At 39.2% G+C, this 18,144-nt stretch overlaps 2 protein-coding genes and 1 long non-coding RNA gene across 3 annotated transcripts; 2 read left to right on the top strand and 1 right to left on the bottom strand.

Annotated features, from left to right (window-relative positions):
- The first annotated feature begins 2,101 nt into the window (after nucleotides 1-2,101).
- On the top strand, nucleotides 2,102-3,506 carry LOC133737076 (senescence-specific cysteine protease SAG39-like). Its single transcript, XM_062164706.1, has 2 exons — nucleotides 2,102-2,565; nucleotides 2,694-3,506. The coding sequence occupies exons 1-2, from the start codon at nucleotides 2,124-2,126 to the stop codon at nucleotides 3,281-3,283; spliced, it is 1,032 nt and encodes a 343-aa protein (XP_062020690.1). The 5' UTR covers nucleotides 2,102-2,123; the 3' UTR covers nucleotides 3,284-3,506.
- A 1,578-nt stretch (nucleotides 3,507-5,084) lies between these two features.
- On the bottom strand, nucleotides 5,085-9,215 carry LOC133724871 (ketol-acid reductoisomerase, chloroplastic). Its single transcript, XM_062151766.1, has 10 exons — nucleotides 8,872-9,215; nucleotides 8,624-8,716; nucleotides 8,442-8,507; nucleotides 8,141-8,281; nucleotides 7,334-7,561; nucleotides 7,130-7,247; nucleotides 6,833-6,972; nucleotides 6,573-6,740; nucleotides 6,249-6,404; nucleotides 5,085-5,694 (listed from the first exon to the last, which is right to left on the bottom strand). Exons 1-10 carry the CDS (start codon nucleotides 9,154-9,156, stop codon nucleotides 5,326-5,328), a joined length of 1,764 nt encoding a protein of 587 aa, XP_062007750.1. The 5' UTR covers nucleotides 9,157-9,215; the 3' UTR covers nucleotides 5,085-5,325.
- A 632-nt stretch (nucleotides 9,216-9,847) lies between these two features.
- LOC133737073 (uncharacterized) lies at nucleotides 9,848-11,734 on the top strand. The gene is made up of 3 exons (XR_009859806.1): nucleotides 9,848-10,263; nucleotides 10,418-10,918; nucleotides 11,362-11,734. It is a non-coding gene; the product is annotated as an uncharacterized LOC133737073 (long non-coding RNA).
- The last annotated feature ends 6,410 nt before the right edge of the window (nucleotides 11,735-18,144 follow it).

The following is an 18,144-nucleotide window of genomic DNA, read 5'->3' as shown; positions in this document are numbered from 1 at the left end:
AGGCCCAAAAGCCCAAAATACCAGAAAACCTAGATCTAAAACCAAAGTCTTCGCTGCAACACAAGCTGGCCGCCGTGAGTACCGCCATAACTAGATGAGTTCCGACATAAGCTTGACTTCCAGAGGCCAAATAAACTCTCCACCATCATTCTCCACACCGAAATTGCATGCACAGGAAGAAACAAGAGAAACAGAGAAACTTAGTAAAGGTAGTCGTGGAGGTGGAGACCACCAAGCATCACAACACCACTGGTCTGGCGATGTCCACAAACTTCGGTGGCTTGCCGGTACTGCTGCAATCATCAGGTGTGAAGTTAAGTGAACAGATCCCTGTCGAGACTCCAAGGGTTGAAAGTGAAGATAGGGTTGTGGAAAAAGAGAAAAGTCGGATGAACATGAGAGGGTGAGGTGTCTGAGATGGAGGAGGATGGGAGGTTTGAGAATAGATCTGGAAATCTGATGAGAAATTGGGCAAGCACAAGGAGAGATAAAAAGAAAAAGAGACATGAAAAGATTTAAAACTGAGACCAAAGCTCAGAAAACCTCACCACAAAAGGATGGAGACGCACCACAGAGGGTGGAGAGACCGGAGGGGCGTTGCCGACTCTCAAAACGGCAGAGAGAGAACAACTCTACTTTTTTTTGGTCGAATTGAGGTCTTTACTTGATAGGGGATGGCTTGAGACTTTGGGTGAAATGTTTGAATTACTAGGCCATTATGCTAGAAGCATAAATCCCCAATTTAACCGGATCTCTATATAAACACAATAACAATCTACATTGTCCTGTCGTGGTCCATGCCCCAAATATTCGTGTACCATTATGTACTATATACATACATAATTAAGGATGTAAAGAGACGTTGATGTCAGCGAAGCTCTCTGCGGCATTGCTATGCAAGCCTCTTACCCCACTGCTTAACTTGACTATGAAAATAAGCCAATGCCTACTATACATAATTACATATAATGTGTAGGTATATGTAAACGAACTCGTATATATGTGTAATGCTTTAGAGGAACTCTAGCTACCTGCAAGAAATATAGCAAGTTTATAATATAAAAAATGAAGTACTTTTGATCGGTTTTTGGTTTTGTTTTCATTTTTAATTATTTTTTGAGTTACAATCCTCAAATAACAGATCAAGCATAATAGGCGGAGAAGAGTGAGAAAAAAAAAAGTAAATAATAATCTGAAGGCCGAGATCAGTGAGCGCCCATCTAGCACGTGGAGGAGGACTCACACATCCTCGAATATAGGGCAAAGTGAAGCCCTAGCTAGAAGAAGAGGATGACACACTTTTTCGATCAGTAGTTATTTCCTATAAAAACTGTGCTTTAAAGTTGGCATACAATTGAAAATTTAGATCGATCGAGAACCACTTTCTAGATGATGTAGTTGAATATTAGGGCCATACGCCATTACTAGTCCTCAACCCAAATTTCACATCATGTACGATCCTGTCTAGGAAACATAAGCACGACACTAATGAGTATATGCAGCTTAAGCAAGGAAAATGTGGTAACTTGTTCTAAATGGATTTGAGAAAAATGTCAATCTGCCTGTCGTTCATGTATCTTTTGCTTGTTGTTTTCTGCTTGCCTTTCGGCTGGTAGTTGTCTTTCTTTAAGATGAGCCTTGTTCTTCTCTCCTCGCCCAATAAAGTTTGAATCTTAGACTTTCTTTTTTCCCCTAAACGCCAATGAGATCGAGTACGTTACGCCTGATTTTCTAGTACTTACATGGAAAAGGAATGGCGAAATAATGCTTTCGGGTTGACAGAAAGCTTCATTGGACGGATTACTTTGAAGTTGACTTGGTGCGAATAATGTTGCATATATATTCTAATTTGACCTGAAAAGTTTGGACAAAAGGGAAGTTGCCAAAGTGTGACGGAGGAATTTGTGAAAGCACAGCAGAAGAAACAATAACAATTCGCAGGAGAAGTACTTTGTTCTTGTACGTGTCTTCATATTATATTGATGTTAGTATGTTACACAGCTGGTTCGATCATTAAACTTTGATTTTTCGGGGGCATGTACACGGAGATATCAAGGTCATTCTCAGTATAAAACCAGCTTCTCTTTAGTTCATTTACTCCATCAAATCATATCCTAGCCAGCATGGAGTTCATAAACCAGGTGCACTCTAAATGTGTTTGTCTGTGCTTGATCCTCATATTCGGGGCTTGGTCTTCTGAAGCCACCTCTCGGAATCTTGAAGATGCAGCCATGTATGAGAGATACGAGCAATGGATGACTCGTTATGGACGCCAATACAGCAGCATGAATGAGAAGGAGACTCGCTTCAATGTATTCAAGAAAAATGTGGCAATGATTGATTCTTCGAATAGCGATGTAAACAAACCATACAAATTGAGCGTCAATCAATTTGCAGACCTTACAACTGAAGAATTCAAAGCCCAAAGGACTGGATTCAAGGGTCTTCGGGATACCCCACCACCGACTACTTCTTTCAAGTACGAAAATGTTAGCATAGTGCCATCTTCACTAGACTGGAGAACGAAAGGAGCTGTAATGCCTGTCAAGGATCAAGGCCAATGTGGTACGTAGCCAATTGCTTCTGATTGTTATTTAGGGATAATGCATGCACTATTGTACTAATGGAGTTCTGTTTCATTTGTTTCCAATAATGTTCTAACTACTATATCTGTAATTGGAATTACTATGCAGGAAGCTGTTGGGCTTTCGCAACAGTGGGAGCCTTGGAAGGAGCTCTTCAGCTTGCTACTGGTGAACTAGTCTCTATGTCCGAGCAAGAGTTGGTTGACTGTAACGTCGGAGGTGAGAATGAAGGCTGTATGGGTGGCTACCCCGATGTTGCCTTTCTGTACATCATAGAAAAGCACGGGCTTACAAACGAGGCTAATTATCCCTATACTGCTACTGATAATATGTGCAATACTACAGAGGTAGACAGCCCTTCAGGTAGCATAACCGGCTACGAAGATGTGCCTGTAAACAGTGAACAGGACCTTCTCAAGGCTGTTGCTAATCAACCTGTATCCGTTTGCATTCAAGCTGAGGGAGCATTCGAATACTATTCATCTGGTGTGTTGACAGGATATTGTGGAACGGACCTCGACCATTGTGTTACCGCTATTGGTTACGGAACAACTGATGAGGGGATCGATTATTGGTTGCTGAAAAACTCATGGGGCACAGAATGGGGTGAAGAAGGCTACGTTAGGATACAAAGAAATATAGAGGCTGTGGAAGGAATGTGTGGCATTGCTACGTCAGCCTCTTATGCTACTGTGTAGATGATTTTACCGTTGGAATAAATGCCCTACCACAACCGGACGTAGGTGTATATTATGATAAACTTGTTTGTAATAATACTAGTGAGAAACTAGCTACAGATCCAATCGATCAATAAATTGCACTTACCGAACTACTTCGGTTTCCTCTAGTGAATTAGCTATCCATGTACAAGCTATATGAAATAACTTCGAGTGCATAAACCACAAGAGACCTGATGAGCAATGGAAGACTTGTATGGATATATATATATATATATATATAGTCCTTCTCAGGTAAGGATACAGTCCTTAATAACGATCATCAATTTGGCTGAAAATTTGCAGAAGTGATCTATACATTAAGACCTAAAAACTAAACGGTTAATATGTGAATATATAATTGAAAAGTGGTCAAAAACTGAAAATCCGTTCTTAAGGCTAAGGTAAGGATATCCTTACCTGAGAAGGACTGTATATATATATATATATATATATATATATATATATATATATATATATATATATATAAACCGGCTCCTCTAAAGTGAGCAAGTCATGAAGTTCGTGAATTTCATAAAATCTCTGACCTCCATTTAATCTAGTGGCTCAAACATATCCATATTAAAAAATACCAACTATTTGAATTATTTATTTATTTATATATAAGTCATGTTTTTCTCTATCATCAACAGAAAAAAAGAAAAAAAAAATTGTCTATCTTCATGAAACTAGGATCAAGCAAATTTTCATATTTGAATTCATAAGTTTAAACTTGATGCTAATTTTCTTAGGATTTTTTTCAGCTTTGAATAGCAAAAGCTTTAATTTGTTTCTTCACTATCAAATTAATAATTCCAAAGAGATTTGCAGTTTCCTCTACCATTCATTTATGGGCTTTGTAATTTATATCCTATATTGATTACTGGAGATGATGGGTTTCCAATTGGCTATTTTCTAGTTTAATTTTGGTTTATAAATTCGTTCGAGTAAATCCCAATTGTTCATGAACTGCAATAATCTTATCTATGTGAAGGATGAAGGACTATAAAGCATGTACCACATGAATCTCCACAACTTTGCTTTTCTAAGAGATCCATGGAAGCCTGGGTTCTTAGAAGCAGAGAATTACGAAGGTGAAAACTGAATAAAGAAAAAAAAGAGATAAAAGAATATGCATAGAATTAAAGTTATTATGGAAAAGAAATTTCTAAAATCTTGTTAATTGACGTGGAAATTTTTGAGCCATTAGATTAAGTGGAGGTCGGAGATTTTATGAAATTCACGAATTTCATGACTTGCTCACTTTAGAGGATCTATTTTTTCAACGATTTTGAGTGATTGCTTATTAGACCCACTTTTTATTCACTTATTAAACCCATTTTTTTGGCAATGCAGTACAACTTACGTGAACATGCTATCACAAGTTACAGCTACACTTGATTCATTTCAACAATTAGAACATTACATGTAATCTATCAGGAATAGAAATTGTTTTTGTAAGACGAGAAAACTTCATGACAAACAAAACATGCCGCAGAGATACTGAAGCAATCGCAATGGAATAACATTCCGAAGCAACAATTGATCAATCAAGTGTGAGTAATCAAATCAGAAGTTCAAGTGTTCTGAAACGTCGAATCTGAAAACCGTGTACTTGAGAAACAAACAGTTCTGAGACGCATCAAGAGATTTCCTCAACGCTCATGATTGTTTAACTGCAACTTTCAGAACCAAATTGGTGCATAACTTTATATAGTGGCTGTTTATTCACCTTGAGATGCCAAGAGAGGTCTATCTCACATGTGAAGTTCGCTAGTTCTGATACCAGGAACACCATAAAAAGGGCCAACTTTATTTAACTAATTATTACTACCACAGAAATTATTAATACAACATTCAGCATCATACCTCATTTGTTCATAAGAAACATAACGTGCATTGCAATAAAAGTACATAGGATAGATGATGTAACACAAGACAAACTGGGCAAAGCTACAGCACTCAAACATTACTTCCCGGAAAACGATTTTGTAGGCCAGCTAACGTAGTAGGTTCTTCAAGCTCTAATTGCTAGATTGGCGCAACTCTGGTCGCACAAAGTCTGCATCAGCAGGCACTGAAATATCAACTGTGGGTCTCAGTTGAGCACATACTTCAATGGCTCCATGCACTGGATCTGACATGAAGTTGCTAATGAGGTCCTGATTGATGGGTGTACCGTTGTCCACGGCAACCAAGGCTTGCTGAGTTAGAATATAATCAAATCTTGGAGCCCATTTCCTTGATCCCAACCGCGCTGTTGTTGAGCAATTATCAACCATGAAAGAAACTCCCCTAGCATGCATAAAAGGATTCAAAGAATCCACCGACTCGATTACACTTTCGTTGATTATCTCTGAGTAGGAGTGCCCTTTCTTCCTTAACACTTCAATCTGGAAATTATAAAGCCAAAACAAAAAATGAGCATATATACTGAACAGTAACCAACCATTCAAGCTCCCTAAATGAGCATATTTATACTAACCAACCAATCAAACTTCTTTTAAAGTAATATATGTTGGAGGTTTATATTCCGAGGCATAAGTATAGACAAAAAGATACCAACCAACCAATTGCCTCATGATTATCATGATACTTCAAGGATATCTGTGTCATCTACAATAGCATTTAAGTCCACTTTCACTAGATTTATTCACAGATTGATTCCCCCTTATCAAATCCCTTTCCACCCGTTCTGACCACTACATTTCATTCATTATACATGAGCATTTATCTGGTTCCAGAAATTCATATAAGAATACAATAAATGTATAAGCCTTGGATAGAAGCTGGTTTCCTGAAGATTTATCAATCTTTATAATTTATTATATGTTATACTGTAATTTGAGATCAGACAAAAGGAAATTATCCTAACATGAAGAACAGATGACATCTCTTTTTGTAAACACAGACCACCCATTCTAAAGGATTGGGAATAGGCTCATACCTGTGCCATCATCAGGGCCACAAAAACACCAGCTGTGAAAGGGTGTAGAGGGCCTAGATCACCAGCTGGACGTGTCGATCGGACACGCTCACCAACTTTCCACATGCGCGTCTGATCAATCTTCCCCATAGGGAAGGCAGGAAGACCATCTTTCTCCTGAAAACAGAAGTAGTTTCACTATTACTAGCACATTATGTTACCATTACAACGACATTGAATGAGCTATGAGAATCATTAACCTTTATATAAAGATTACCGAATTCAACTAGAAAAATATCATGTTCTAAAAACTATTAAATACTGGCAACAGATAGGAGAACATACATAAAATCGCCGCCCAGCCAAAACAACGCTGCGGATCTCACTGCCGCTTGCTACATCCTCATAGCATTCATAGAGGATGTCCATGCAAGGATAATAGGAGGCACTATATGCAGTCTCGAACTCCTTCTTGTCAGCTTCAGACAAAGAGCGGTATATTTCCAGCATGCCCTGTAGAAGAAGAGTATAAAAATGAGTTGACTTGTTACCAAATTCATATAGAAGCACACATAAAAGTAAACAGATGCTAATCTGAGCAGAACCTTAGTTGATATGGTTCTTGACACAATTCCAGTAACACATTCAACAGTATTTTTATAAGCAGAATCTTCACTCATTCCGCTGTCAGTGTATCTTCTGAACAGGGACTCCACTATTCCATGAACAGCACCAAGTAATATGCCTATGAACCAGAGAATCAGTGATCAGGAATCAAGTACTGGACTCAAAAAAGACATAACACAGAGAGAGGGAGAGAGGGAGGGGGGGAGGGAGAGAGAGAGAGAAAGGGAGAGAGAGAGAGAGAGAGAGAGAGAGAGAGAGATGTAAACCCAATTTACCTCGCTCGCCAAAGATGTCACTTTTGTATTCCTGCTCGAGCGTAGTGACAAATGTGAAAGGAGAACCAAGGGCAACCGACCAGCCCAGAGCCACATCTGTGGCTCTCCCATCAACATCCTGTACAAACAGAAGTTAAGTATCATGAGAAACAAGTTATTTGAAGCCAGGGAAGAGAGAGAAAGAGAGAAAGAGAAAAAACTGACCTGGTGGACTGCAAAACTTGAATTAATTCCCGCACCATTTATTTCTTTGCCTTGGACATAAAGTCTCCTTACTGACGGACCCATTCCCTTTGGGCATACAGCAATTACACTGATGTTCTTGGGAAAGTCAAGTCCCTCCGACTGCAAATGCCCTAGAAGGAAACCGTGGGAAAGACCAAGTATGCTATTTGGTTTCATGTGCGAAAATATTTTATCATAATTATCTGCCTGCAGCATGAGACAAGTTTAATCCTTTCAGAAATAGTAAAAGATACTCTCAAGTTACATACCTAGGAACCAAAAGACTTCCACACACTCAAAAAATCATTTAGATTTAAGTATTACTTTCTTTAATCCAGCCTGCTTCTCAAAAAGTAAACACCCTACGAGACAACTTTACATTGCATAAAGTGGTCTGAGAACAAAAACAACATTATGCACAGATATGCAGAGATTCATGAAACAACCACTATATACAACTGCCACTTTGTTTCAACACCATAACTAAATTACTAAACTTAACTATTACAAAATCAATCCAAACCTTTGAGCAGAAAGTGTGTAATGTTGCATCATACAAGACCAACAAAAATAAAATATATCAATAGTTATACTAATCCTTTTTTCCCCAAGTGAATTGGTAATACAACTGGACAGGGGTCAGAGATGGGGAGGTAGAGAGTTGAAAATTTAAAAAGTGGTAAATGGATTAGCAGTCGATTTTTAAGCATGATAGAACCAAAGTACTGCACTGCTACAAGTTACAGCCTATTAGATGTACAACTTTCCAGTGCAGAACCAACATACCTGTGCAGAATCAGAGATTAGTAGCAACACAAGATCACTCTCTGAGATTGTTTCCCATATATCACCTAAAGTCCCATTCTCCTCAGTGAAACCAGCTGCGCGAGCCTCATTAAATGAACGGGATCCCTTCCTGAGCCCAATCTGTGAAAATCATGGCATGGAATATAGCATTCAATCGTGATTTAGTTGACCACAAAAATCTTACAAAAGTAATCCTATAACACCAGAAGAAAAATTATAGGCTGAATCTTTTTACAAACTTCTAAATCATTTTATAACTTAAAAAGAGACAACAAATTACCTTGACCACAATATTCGACTTTGCTTCAGCTAGAGAATCTCTCAAGTTCTGAGCTTGAGCAGGTCCCTGTATACAAGAAAGTTATTAAGATCAATTATTACATATGTTGAGTGACACAGGTTAGTGAAAATAAATAACACCATTCATTAATTAGATGAAAAGATTCAAGAGAAAGTATTCACCTGGGAACCCCAACCGATAACACCGATCTGCTTGATGCCCTTGAAGGCATCAGGCAGCAGATGGAACAAGTCCCTTCCTCCCTTTACAATATACTGCAAAATCAACAGAAAAACCAAATAATATATCTCAAATCACTACGAACACTCTGCCAATAATTACAATAAATAAATAAATGTACAAAAACAAGTATAAAATACTGAGATAGAGGTTAATAGAGAGAGAGAGAGAGAGAGAGAGAGAACAAGACCTCATCGTGACCAGCGAGGTTGACCTTCTCCTTGTTGAAAACAGAGGTGTCGAAATCAAGAGAGAGCGGGGGCTTAATCGTCGGCATTGAGACCATACGAGCTCCGAGAGCGGATCCGCGGCCAACAGCAGCAGCGCGAGAGGCGGCTCTGAGCCTGAGAGGGTTGAGGGACTTGGAGACGGCGGAGGAGAAGGCGAGAGTGGAGGGAGCCGCCGCGTGGGCTTTGGAGGATGAAGGTGGAGCAGCGGTGAGGCCTGGAGAGAAGGATGAAGTTGCAGCCGACATTAGTGTGAGCTGGAGAGAGAGAGAGAGTGAGAGGCGGCGAGCAACAGAGGGTAGGTGCTGGAGTTTAAGCAGGTTTTTATAGTAGGTTTTTGTGGCTAACGTGTGTTTACACGACTTCGAATGGCAGAAGAAAACAAACCAATAATGTAAAAACCAGTGTCGAACCAAAAAACAAAAGATTTGGCAATTGACGCAACTCATGTCTATAAATATAGTTTAGCAATCGCTTCCTTGACAATCCAAGTACCAAGAGCAAATGCACACATGTATCAATATGGGTGCCAATCCAAAAAATGGTTTTCAACCATTAATTGAAATTAGCATGACCAATTTGCAAGGCTCACTCACTATAACCAATTCACTCTTAAAAAATTGTCAAGTGTATCTCTCATATCGATCAAGGCTTAGTTTGGCATTGATTCCTGACCTGCTTTTAGAACTGCTTCTGCTTTTGGGTCTACTCTAGAGTGTTTGGTAAAATTTTCAAAAGCAGCTTTAGGTCCAACTAGCTTCTCCCCACAGCTGATTTTGAGAAGCTACCAATTGGTTGCTTTTGGAGCTGCTTCGGGGAAAAACACGGAGCAACAGTAGAAACTTAATGAAATTTGTTAAACTACCAATTTTGTCCTCCTCCTTTCCGGAAAATTACATTGAAACAAATAGGGTTCAGCTTTGATCTTCGGGACTCTTTGCCGTCAAAACTACATTGCAACATCTGTTGCTCATCGAACTTCTCCTCCTTCTCTCTCTGCAAATTGTTGTGCTTGAAATTCCGGGGCAAGATAAGCCTCGCAAACTCCACAGGGTCCCAAACCACGAAGCTTCTTCCAGTAGAACCCCACGATATGATCAAATCCAGCGACGGGTCGTCCACCAAATCAAATGTCTTTGCACAAAAACGGCGGCACCGGAGTCTCCTGCAGACACTGAAGCGGCTGCGGCACTCCAATTTGGGATATGAAGTATAAAGGTTTAAACCTCTTTAGTTTGGGATATGAAGTATAAAGGTTTAAACCTCTTTAGTTATGCAGTCACTCCAATTATATGTAGAGTTTGGCAGAGAGTGAACACTGCAAACTCTTGAAAGGTCGCCCATTTCAGTTTCAGGTAATTAAGCTCCTTCCTTTTCATCACTTCGACTTCCAAACTGGTTTTCTCTCTCCAATTCTATTTCATTTATTTTTTATGCATTTTGGGTTACGAAGAGCTTTCCTTTGTATAAAGATTGTTTTATTGAAACTGTTTGTATGTGCTGTTGCAGGTTGAACTCGCCTAGCACATTTATAATGGATTTGGAAGTTTTGGGATTGTTTGCTTGTTTCTGGGTTATTAGTATTTACGTTAGGAAAGATTTTAGAATCAGAAGTGATGAAGTTAGTGCTCGTAAAGTAGATTCTTCTAATATTGGCAAAGTAGAGAGATATGTATGATTCAGTATATGGTGGTGGTAGAATGGACCTAAAATACTTATTCATTTGATCTGTTTACCAATCTACCTGTACATGTTTATTGCATTACCATGGCTAATAATAAACTACAGCATACCTACTAGGCTAAGTAGGCATCCTGTATCAGTTGCATGAGTTAGCCATTATAGTTTTTCTTTAATCCTATATATTGTAATAGTTTCTTCCCTGACTGTAGCAAGTTCGTACCATCTTCCGCAGGATCCTAATTCAAAGCATCTAGGAACTATGGTTTGGGATGCATCACTGGTATTCGCCAAGTTTCTGGCAATGACTGTAACACTCTAGAGACTCTTGTAAAGTTCCCATGATTTTAGCTTTCACATGTTGCTATGTTCTTCTGGTGTATGAATCGTGTAGGTTTACGGTTTGAGTTGAAACTTTATGGGTCCATTTGAGTCCAATATTTGGATTACGAACGAAGAGCAAGATGTACTCATCCTTGAAATAGATCTATTATGCATTGATGACTTTGAATGTGATTACCAGAACATAAAAGCTATAAAGTCTTTACAAGTTAGGTCATAAAAGTCTCAGAATTATTGTTCTCATTAGACAATCTACAATTCTTTCTACAAGGTTGATGTACTTAATAACAAACATATAGTAACATAAAACAATGACAAACATATTTTGTAAGTAAATAATCAGAAATATTTTGCTTCCTAGGAATTATTAAGGTTATTCAGTTCACTAGTTTGGGGGCAAAAGGTAACAGTCATACTTCTTTGAAATTCAGATTGGGGATCCTGTTTGGATTGACAGAGCTATGTATGCGCTGAAGAAGTCGGATGGGATTATGGAGGAGGTGACCGAGGAGGAGTTGATGGATGCCCAAGTGGATTCTACTGGCATGTTTATATTTCCTCACACTGGTGTGGTGCTGGCGGCGTTGATTAAGCTCCAGATTTGGCCTGCCGGTTTGCCAACCCACCGGTTCAAGTGGGGCTGATTTTGGGTCGATATGGATGTTTTGAAGAAATACTTGAGTAATTCAGAGGCTCCAAAGCATTAGTTTTGTAGAGGGCATTGTGAGTGTGTTCTGCTCTACTGCTTCATGTACTCTAAATTTTATTCGTTATTTTTGCTTAAAGCGTTTAGGCATTGGTATTGTTCTCTGTGCGCTTTTTACTTTTGTGATTCAATGTAGGATGAGGAACTGTATGTGGTCTACTGCTTCATGTACTCTAAATACTGGTATGTGGTCTTGCTATAATAATAATAATTTTCAAGTGTATCTCTCATATCGATCAATACTGGTATGTGGTCTTGCTATAATAATAATAATTTTTTTCAAACGTTCAATTCTTTAAAATCAAGTGGCTCCAAAATTCTCACACCAAGTTAATTTTTAGTAAGATATAGCCATAGGATTTGAATGAATTTTGAATCCACTAGTTAAAATATAGGGGAAATGATCATTTACCCAATTTCAGCTTAAAAATTGCCCACTTGCTCCACTAAGAGTTTTTTAACCTCATTTACCCCAAACACTCTAAGAGATTATTTCCCTATTACCCAATGAATTCTTTTTTTATTCTTTTTTATTTATTTTTGGGACTTTTTTGCCCTCTCTTTCTTTCTCACTTAGAGAGAGAAGTCGTCGGATACCTTGCCGGACTCCGGTGACCAGTGGCCGACCACCGACTCCGGTGACGGGAATCCGGCGACCGGTAGCTGGAATCCTGAATCCGGCTACCGAACTGGTGTCCGAATTTCCGGTGTCTGAATTTATTGCCCCCTAATAATACTTAGTAACCATATTATTGCCCCCCAATAACCATATTATTGCTCCAATAATCATATTATTGCCTCCCAGTAATCATATTATTGCCCCCCAATAACCAAATTATTGCTCCAATAATCATATTATTGCCTCACAGTAATCATATTATTGCCCCCAATAATCATATTATTACCCTCCAATAATCATATTATTGCCCTTAAGTGAATTGTATAAACACCCAAAACCAAAATGAACACGCTACAGACGAATTTGATCAATTGTACACGTTACTTTTTTTTCCTTCCACATTCTTGGAGCTCACAGTATACCAAAATATATATATATATATATATATATATATATATCACAGTATACCCAAAAAAAAAAAAAAATTCTCTGGGCACCCACGGAGTGTGACGCCGATGCAGGAGCGGTCGGGAGGTGGTTGTGTAAGGGGAGCGGAGTCGAATCGGGCTGGGATCGGAGTCGGATCGGCGTTGGGGCTTAGTTGTGGCAGTGGGCCTTGGATCTGTGGTTTGGGTGTTGGCGACGCCGGAGGTGGATCGATCAAGGTGTTGGCTCGAAGCCGAAAGTGGGGCGCCGGAGCAGCCATGGCAGAGAGAGAGAGAGAGTCTATTTCGGGTGACGGCGGCGCTCGGAGGTTGAGTTCGAATCCGGATGCAGTGCTCCGATCTTGGGGCTGGCTTGGGGGACCCATGACGGTTGAGATCGTCTCTGATGGCGGTGGAGACTTGATAGAGGTGGTGGCTCGAAGCCGGAGGTGGGGCGTCGGAGCAGCCATGGCACAGAGAGAGAGAGAGAGAGAGAGAGAGAGCGAAGCCGGAGGTGGGGCGCGGCACAGAGAGAGAGAGAGTCTGAGAGGAAAGAGTTAAATAATAGGGGCAAAACTGTCACTAGATGTTAGATTGGGTAAATGGGGTTAAAAAACTCTTAGTGGAGTAAGTGGGCAATGTTCATGCTGAAATTGGGTAAGTGGTCACGGCCCCTAAAAGATAAAGACAATCAATATACCTTTTTTTTTTTGTTGACCCAAAAAATTTCAAAAATACATTAAAGAAATTCTCAACCCTAGAAGAGTGCCAAAGCACTATGTTTTGCTTTCCAAGTGCTTGATTAAGTTCAATCGCTTTTCTTCTGGCTATCTGGTCCCAAATTACTATGCCAAAACTGTAGGTATCAGCCTTTATAAACAACTATCCTAAGAGTACATACTCTAGAGCCAAAAATTCGCAAGTGCTCTAAACTTCGGTAGAGACACAAGTGTCCTCTCCTTTTGGACCAAATTTTAATATCTCAAAATCCGAAATCTTTAGGATAAACTTTCCATCCAATAGAATCACCGATCGTGATTAATAGAATTGTGGAAATGCGCTAACCATTTTTCAACGCCAAGTTCAATTTCTGTTTTTTTTTTCTTGTAAATATCTTATGTATCTTAGACATTCCATTCTCTCAACCTTTTCTTTTTTTTTTTTATGTTTAGTGCGGTAGTGCCTCTAGGTATAGTTCTGGTATCAGAGCCACAATAGTGATAGGAGCACAAAGTGTGACGTTTTTAATATGTATTTTCCCTCATTTGGCTAAGTTATTCTCTTAAAATTACTAACTCTAACATAGTTTCTGTTTTTAGGTACTTCAAAAGTTGGAAATGGTGAAATGAGCGTAAATCAAGGATAAGTCATTTTAAAAACTTTCCTCTTTCATTTTAGGAAATCTTTTCTATTTTGTTTTAAGTAACTTTCTTCCTTTAGACTGTCACGCCCCGGATTTTTAACACAAATAAAAATCGATGTAAAATCCCATAATTATACATGCGTGAACGTTCAGTCATCAATACAAAATACCTGTAAACTTTTTCCTTTTAAACCAATTATACATTGATGCCCTGAACCCACTGTGTCAATATTGACCTGCTCCACAGAGTCATATATTACATAAGCTTACGAATTAAATTGTCAACAACAAGATAAAACGTAAAAGCTCCTCAGAGTTTACTACATAGCGGAAGTCATAACAATGGCAAAGCCAATCAAATTTGCTTCCTACCTGTTCTGCTGCAAATAAGCTACCTCAGCTTCAGCCCCGATTACCCTGACCTGCAGGATTAACCCCTACACCGTTTGAATAGTGCACCGGGTTGTCACATAACAAACCCGGTAAGCTTTTGCAAGCCCGTATGAGTAACTCAAAACAACTCACACCAAATCACAGGATAAAAGCCCGCACGTTTTCAATCGAGAAACCAAATCACGCTTTGATCCTTAAAACACGAAATAAAGGAGAATAACTCACACTTTAATTTCCATTCAAATCGAAATAAAAGAAAGCAACTTACACCTTAGTTCTTTTTAAAACGAAACATAGAAAGCAACACACTCCTTGGTTTTTATCAATATAACATAGAAAACAACTCACACCTTGAATTCTATCAATTGTACCATAATCGTACCATAGAAAGCAACTCACACCTTGATTTCTATCAATATAACATAGAAAACAACTCACACCTTGAATTCTATCAATTGTACCATAATCGTACCATAGAAAGCAACTCACACCTTGATTTCTATCAAATCGTTAATAAGGAAAACAACTTGCACCTTGTCCCCTTAAAAACAGTTAATAAGGAATCAACTCACACCTTGTTCCCTAAAAACACATAATGTCATGAGTTATCAATAACCAATTCCCGTTACCCCATGAATTATCTATATGGCAGACAGATTAGAGCTCTAACTGGAACGTAACCACTCGTCCGGCCAAAGACGTGATTACCTGATATTCTGCCCAAGGTCATAGACCTTCGTTCCTCGGGCCGCACAGTCCCTTGGAGCAAAACATAAAGGAGTCGCACTGGACCCAAAATGTTACACAAATCCCAACGCTTTTGAAAACAATCGAAATCAACATTCCCAAAATCATTGTTTTCCGAAAAGCCATAACACAAAACAATCCAAGGTCATAGACCTTCGTTCCTCGAGCCGCACAGTCCCTTGGAGCAAAACATTAAATGCATCGTACTAGACCCAAAATGTTACACAAATCCCAACGCTTTTCAAAACAAATCGAATTCAACAATTCCATAATCATTGTTTTCCGAAAGCCACAAAACAATAAAAAGCATCATTTCATGCATATTGTTTTCATACACAAATCTCAACGCTTTTCAAAACAAATCGAATCAACAATTCCACAATCATTTGTTTTCCAAAAGCCACAACCCAAAACAATAAAACACAACACTCATGCCTATTGTTTTCATAAATCCACAACCACCAAAACATATATATTTCACGTAAATATATATCTATGTAGTCATCCGCTCAGGAATGCCTACTAATACCAACTATAGTTTGCAGTTAAATCTATAACTCTCAAAACGATAAAGGTAATTCCGTTTGTAAATGAACCTTGTCAGATTACTCACCTCGAAACTCCCGCTGCGTCTTCAATACAGAACAAAGCAGCCAATCCACAAAATAACCGTCCAAATACTTCGTCAAGTACCTAAGGAAGCACAGCTCTGATTCAGTCAACGAATCACAAGGAATAACGTTCGAAACCCTAAATCGAACCAAAATTCCCAAGGTGACGCCAAATGAGGCGAAACCACATCCGAGACCACCCAATGTCTCCGGAATACTTATACGATCGATATGTCCGAACCACAAGTCGATCGGACGCTCAGATCCTCACGGATTAAATAAATCCACCGTTATGAAACCGTAAAAATCATAACAAATCCATACGAACTCCAAAATTTCCATATTATATATCGATACGCTCGTATCAACGAGTAGAACATATATAATACCAGAAACAGTTCCCTAGATGGACAGAACACCGCCGGAACGCCGCCACAGGCGGTGGCGCACATCCGCCGGCCAAAACTCAATATTTCACAAAACTCCCAACATCAAAAAGTTTCATCATAGCATGCTTGTGAATTTTCATAACTAACTCGAAGTCAGAAAACAAGCATAAAGGGTCGAAAACTACCTCACAAGCCGTGAACAGTAATCCAAACTGAGTTGAACCAAGTTTTACGTGAATCGATCCAAACAACCACCAAGGATCGATCAAGGAGGCTGCTCTGAGCTCCCCAAACTCAACTTGAAGCCCCGCCGACGTCGGAGATCGGAGAACCGATCGGGTCCGAAAACACTTAACTGCGCCGTCTTGCAGCGCCGCCGTGGAGGAGAATCGGCGCTAGAGGACACCAGAGGGACGACCAGATGGAGGAGATGATCCCATCTGGAAAGTTTCGTCGCCGGAGACCGCCGCAGTTCGCCGGAAAAGTCGGGTCGGGTCGACCGGGTTTGGGTCGGGTCAGTCGCAAATCTCAGATAGTGAAGGCGTCGACCGAGAGAGAAAAGAGAGAGAATGAGAGTTTCCGGAAATGGAAACAAATGAAAATAGTAAGTTTCCCACTTTGGAAACTTCTATTTATACCAAAATGGAAATTCCTTCCAATGGCCATAACTTCCTCGAACGAACTCCGATTCTCGCGTTCCGCATGTCCACGAACTCGTATCGACGCGCTCTACAACTTTTGTGAAGGAAGTTTTCGGAGAATCCCAACGAATAAAAAGTCAACCCTTGCAACCCCCCTAAAACCATATTCTTCACTTAATTATTCGCCCGAAACACTTCCGCTCCATCCACGAGCCACAAAACCGTCCAATAACCATAAATTAAATTCCAGAAAATCCTCGGAAAATAAATACAAATTTCCGGGGCATCACATAAACTTTCCTATTTCTGACTTTCCTGTTTTAAAGAGAGAATTTAGGAGTCTATCCCATTGAGGACTCTTGAGAGATGACGCCAAGACTTGAAGGAGAAGAAGAATTTTTTGCCGTGCAAAGAAAAAGGGAATGACGCACAAAAATAAGGAGGAATTCAAGGAGTTTTATTCACATAAATTCTCCTTATTTCGTGGAGATAATAGAGGAGTTTTATTTACATAAATTCTCCTTATTTTGTGGAGATAAAAGGGGAGTGTTTATATTCAATATTTATCCTAATTATCTTATTTCCTATTGGTTATAGACTCTAATTAATTTCTGATTTTCCTTTATTGTAGGAGTTCGTTGTGTGCACAACTCTTTCAAAGGAGGGAAAGGTGGAGTTTGCCGTGCAAAATTCTAGGGAATATAAGGGATTATGCCGTGTACTCCTTATGGAATAAAATCAGAAAATACTAGAGAGGAATAAGAGATGTATCCGGTCATTATTCAAGGGAAAGAGAAGGGGCATTACATGATTAACTCTAGAGATATCCAAGGAATATACCGTGAGTCTTTAAGGGGAAAATGGATAAAAAAATTCAAGACTTTGTCGTGAGAAAATCAAGGAAACTTTGAGGAGAATTCACCTCTAGATGAATGGTCAAGATCACATCACAAGAGAGTAGGATTCCTCTATAAATAGCAGCAATTCTTGACGCCAAGGGCATCACTTCTTGACGCAAAATTCAATTCATTAGCCGAGCTCTCTCTTCTCCAAAAATTCAAAAAAGATCTTGCTGTGAAGAGTTTTAGGTCTTCTCTAAGGTTGTTCGTGTTCTTGAAGGCCTAGCTGTGTGTTCTCTTGACGTTTTTCAAGCTTCCTTGAAGATCAAAAAGTGTAATCCATGATCCTTATTTCTGTTTTCGTACTCTTTAGTATTGAATTTTAGATTTCGATTATGAACTCTGTTATTGGAGTTGGATTTTTGTTAAGAACGAGTTTAGGTTAGTAATTTTCAGATTCGTTTCTTTATGTTCTTGAGCT

The sequence above is a fragment of the Rosa rugosa genome, chromosome 1, assembly GCF_958449725.1.
Source record: "Rosa rugosa chromosome 1, drRosRugo1.1, whole genome shotgun sequence".
Lineage (NCBI taxonomy): Eukaryota > Viridiplantae > Streptophyta > Magnoliopsida > Rosales > Rosaceae > Rosa > Rosa rugosa.
This window is presented reverse-complemented; position numbering and strand designations above follow the sequence as displayed.

What these genes read in the sequence shown, in the direction of transcription:
- LOC133737076 (XM_062164706.1), top strand. Translation starts at nt 2,124, where the DNA reads ATGGAGTTCATAAACCAGGTGCACTCTAAATGTGTTTGTCTGTGCTTG. An exon ending in CAAGGATCAAGGCCAATGTG is followed by an intron (nt 2,566 to 2,693) that starts GTACGTAGCCAA and finishes ATTACTATGCAG; the next exon opens with GAAGCTGTTGGGCTTTCGCA.
- LOC133724871 (XM_062151766.1), bottom strand. Translation starts at nt 9,156, where the DNA reads ATGTCGGCTGCAACTTCATCCTTCTCTCCAGGCCTCACCGCTGCTCCA. An exon ending in AGTCGAATATTGTGGTCAAG is followed by an intron (nt 8,282 to 8,441) that starts GTAATTTGTTGT and finishes TGATTTTCACAG; the next exon opens with ATTGGGCTCAGGAAGGGATC. An exon ending in TGGCTGGGCGGCGATTTTAT is followed by an intron (nt 6,405 to 6,572) that starts GTATGTTCTCCT and finishes TTCTGTTTTCAG; the next exon opens with GAGAAAGATGGTCTTCCTGC.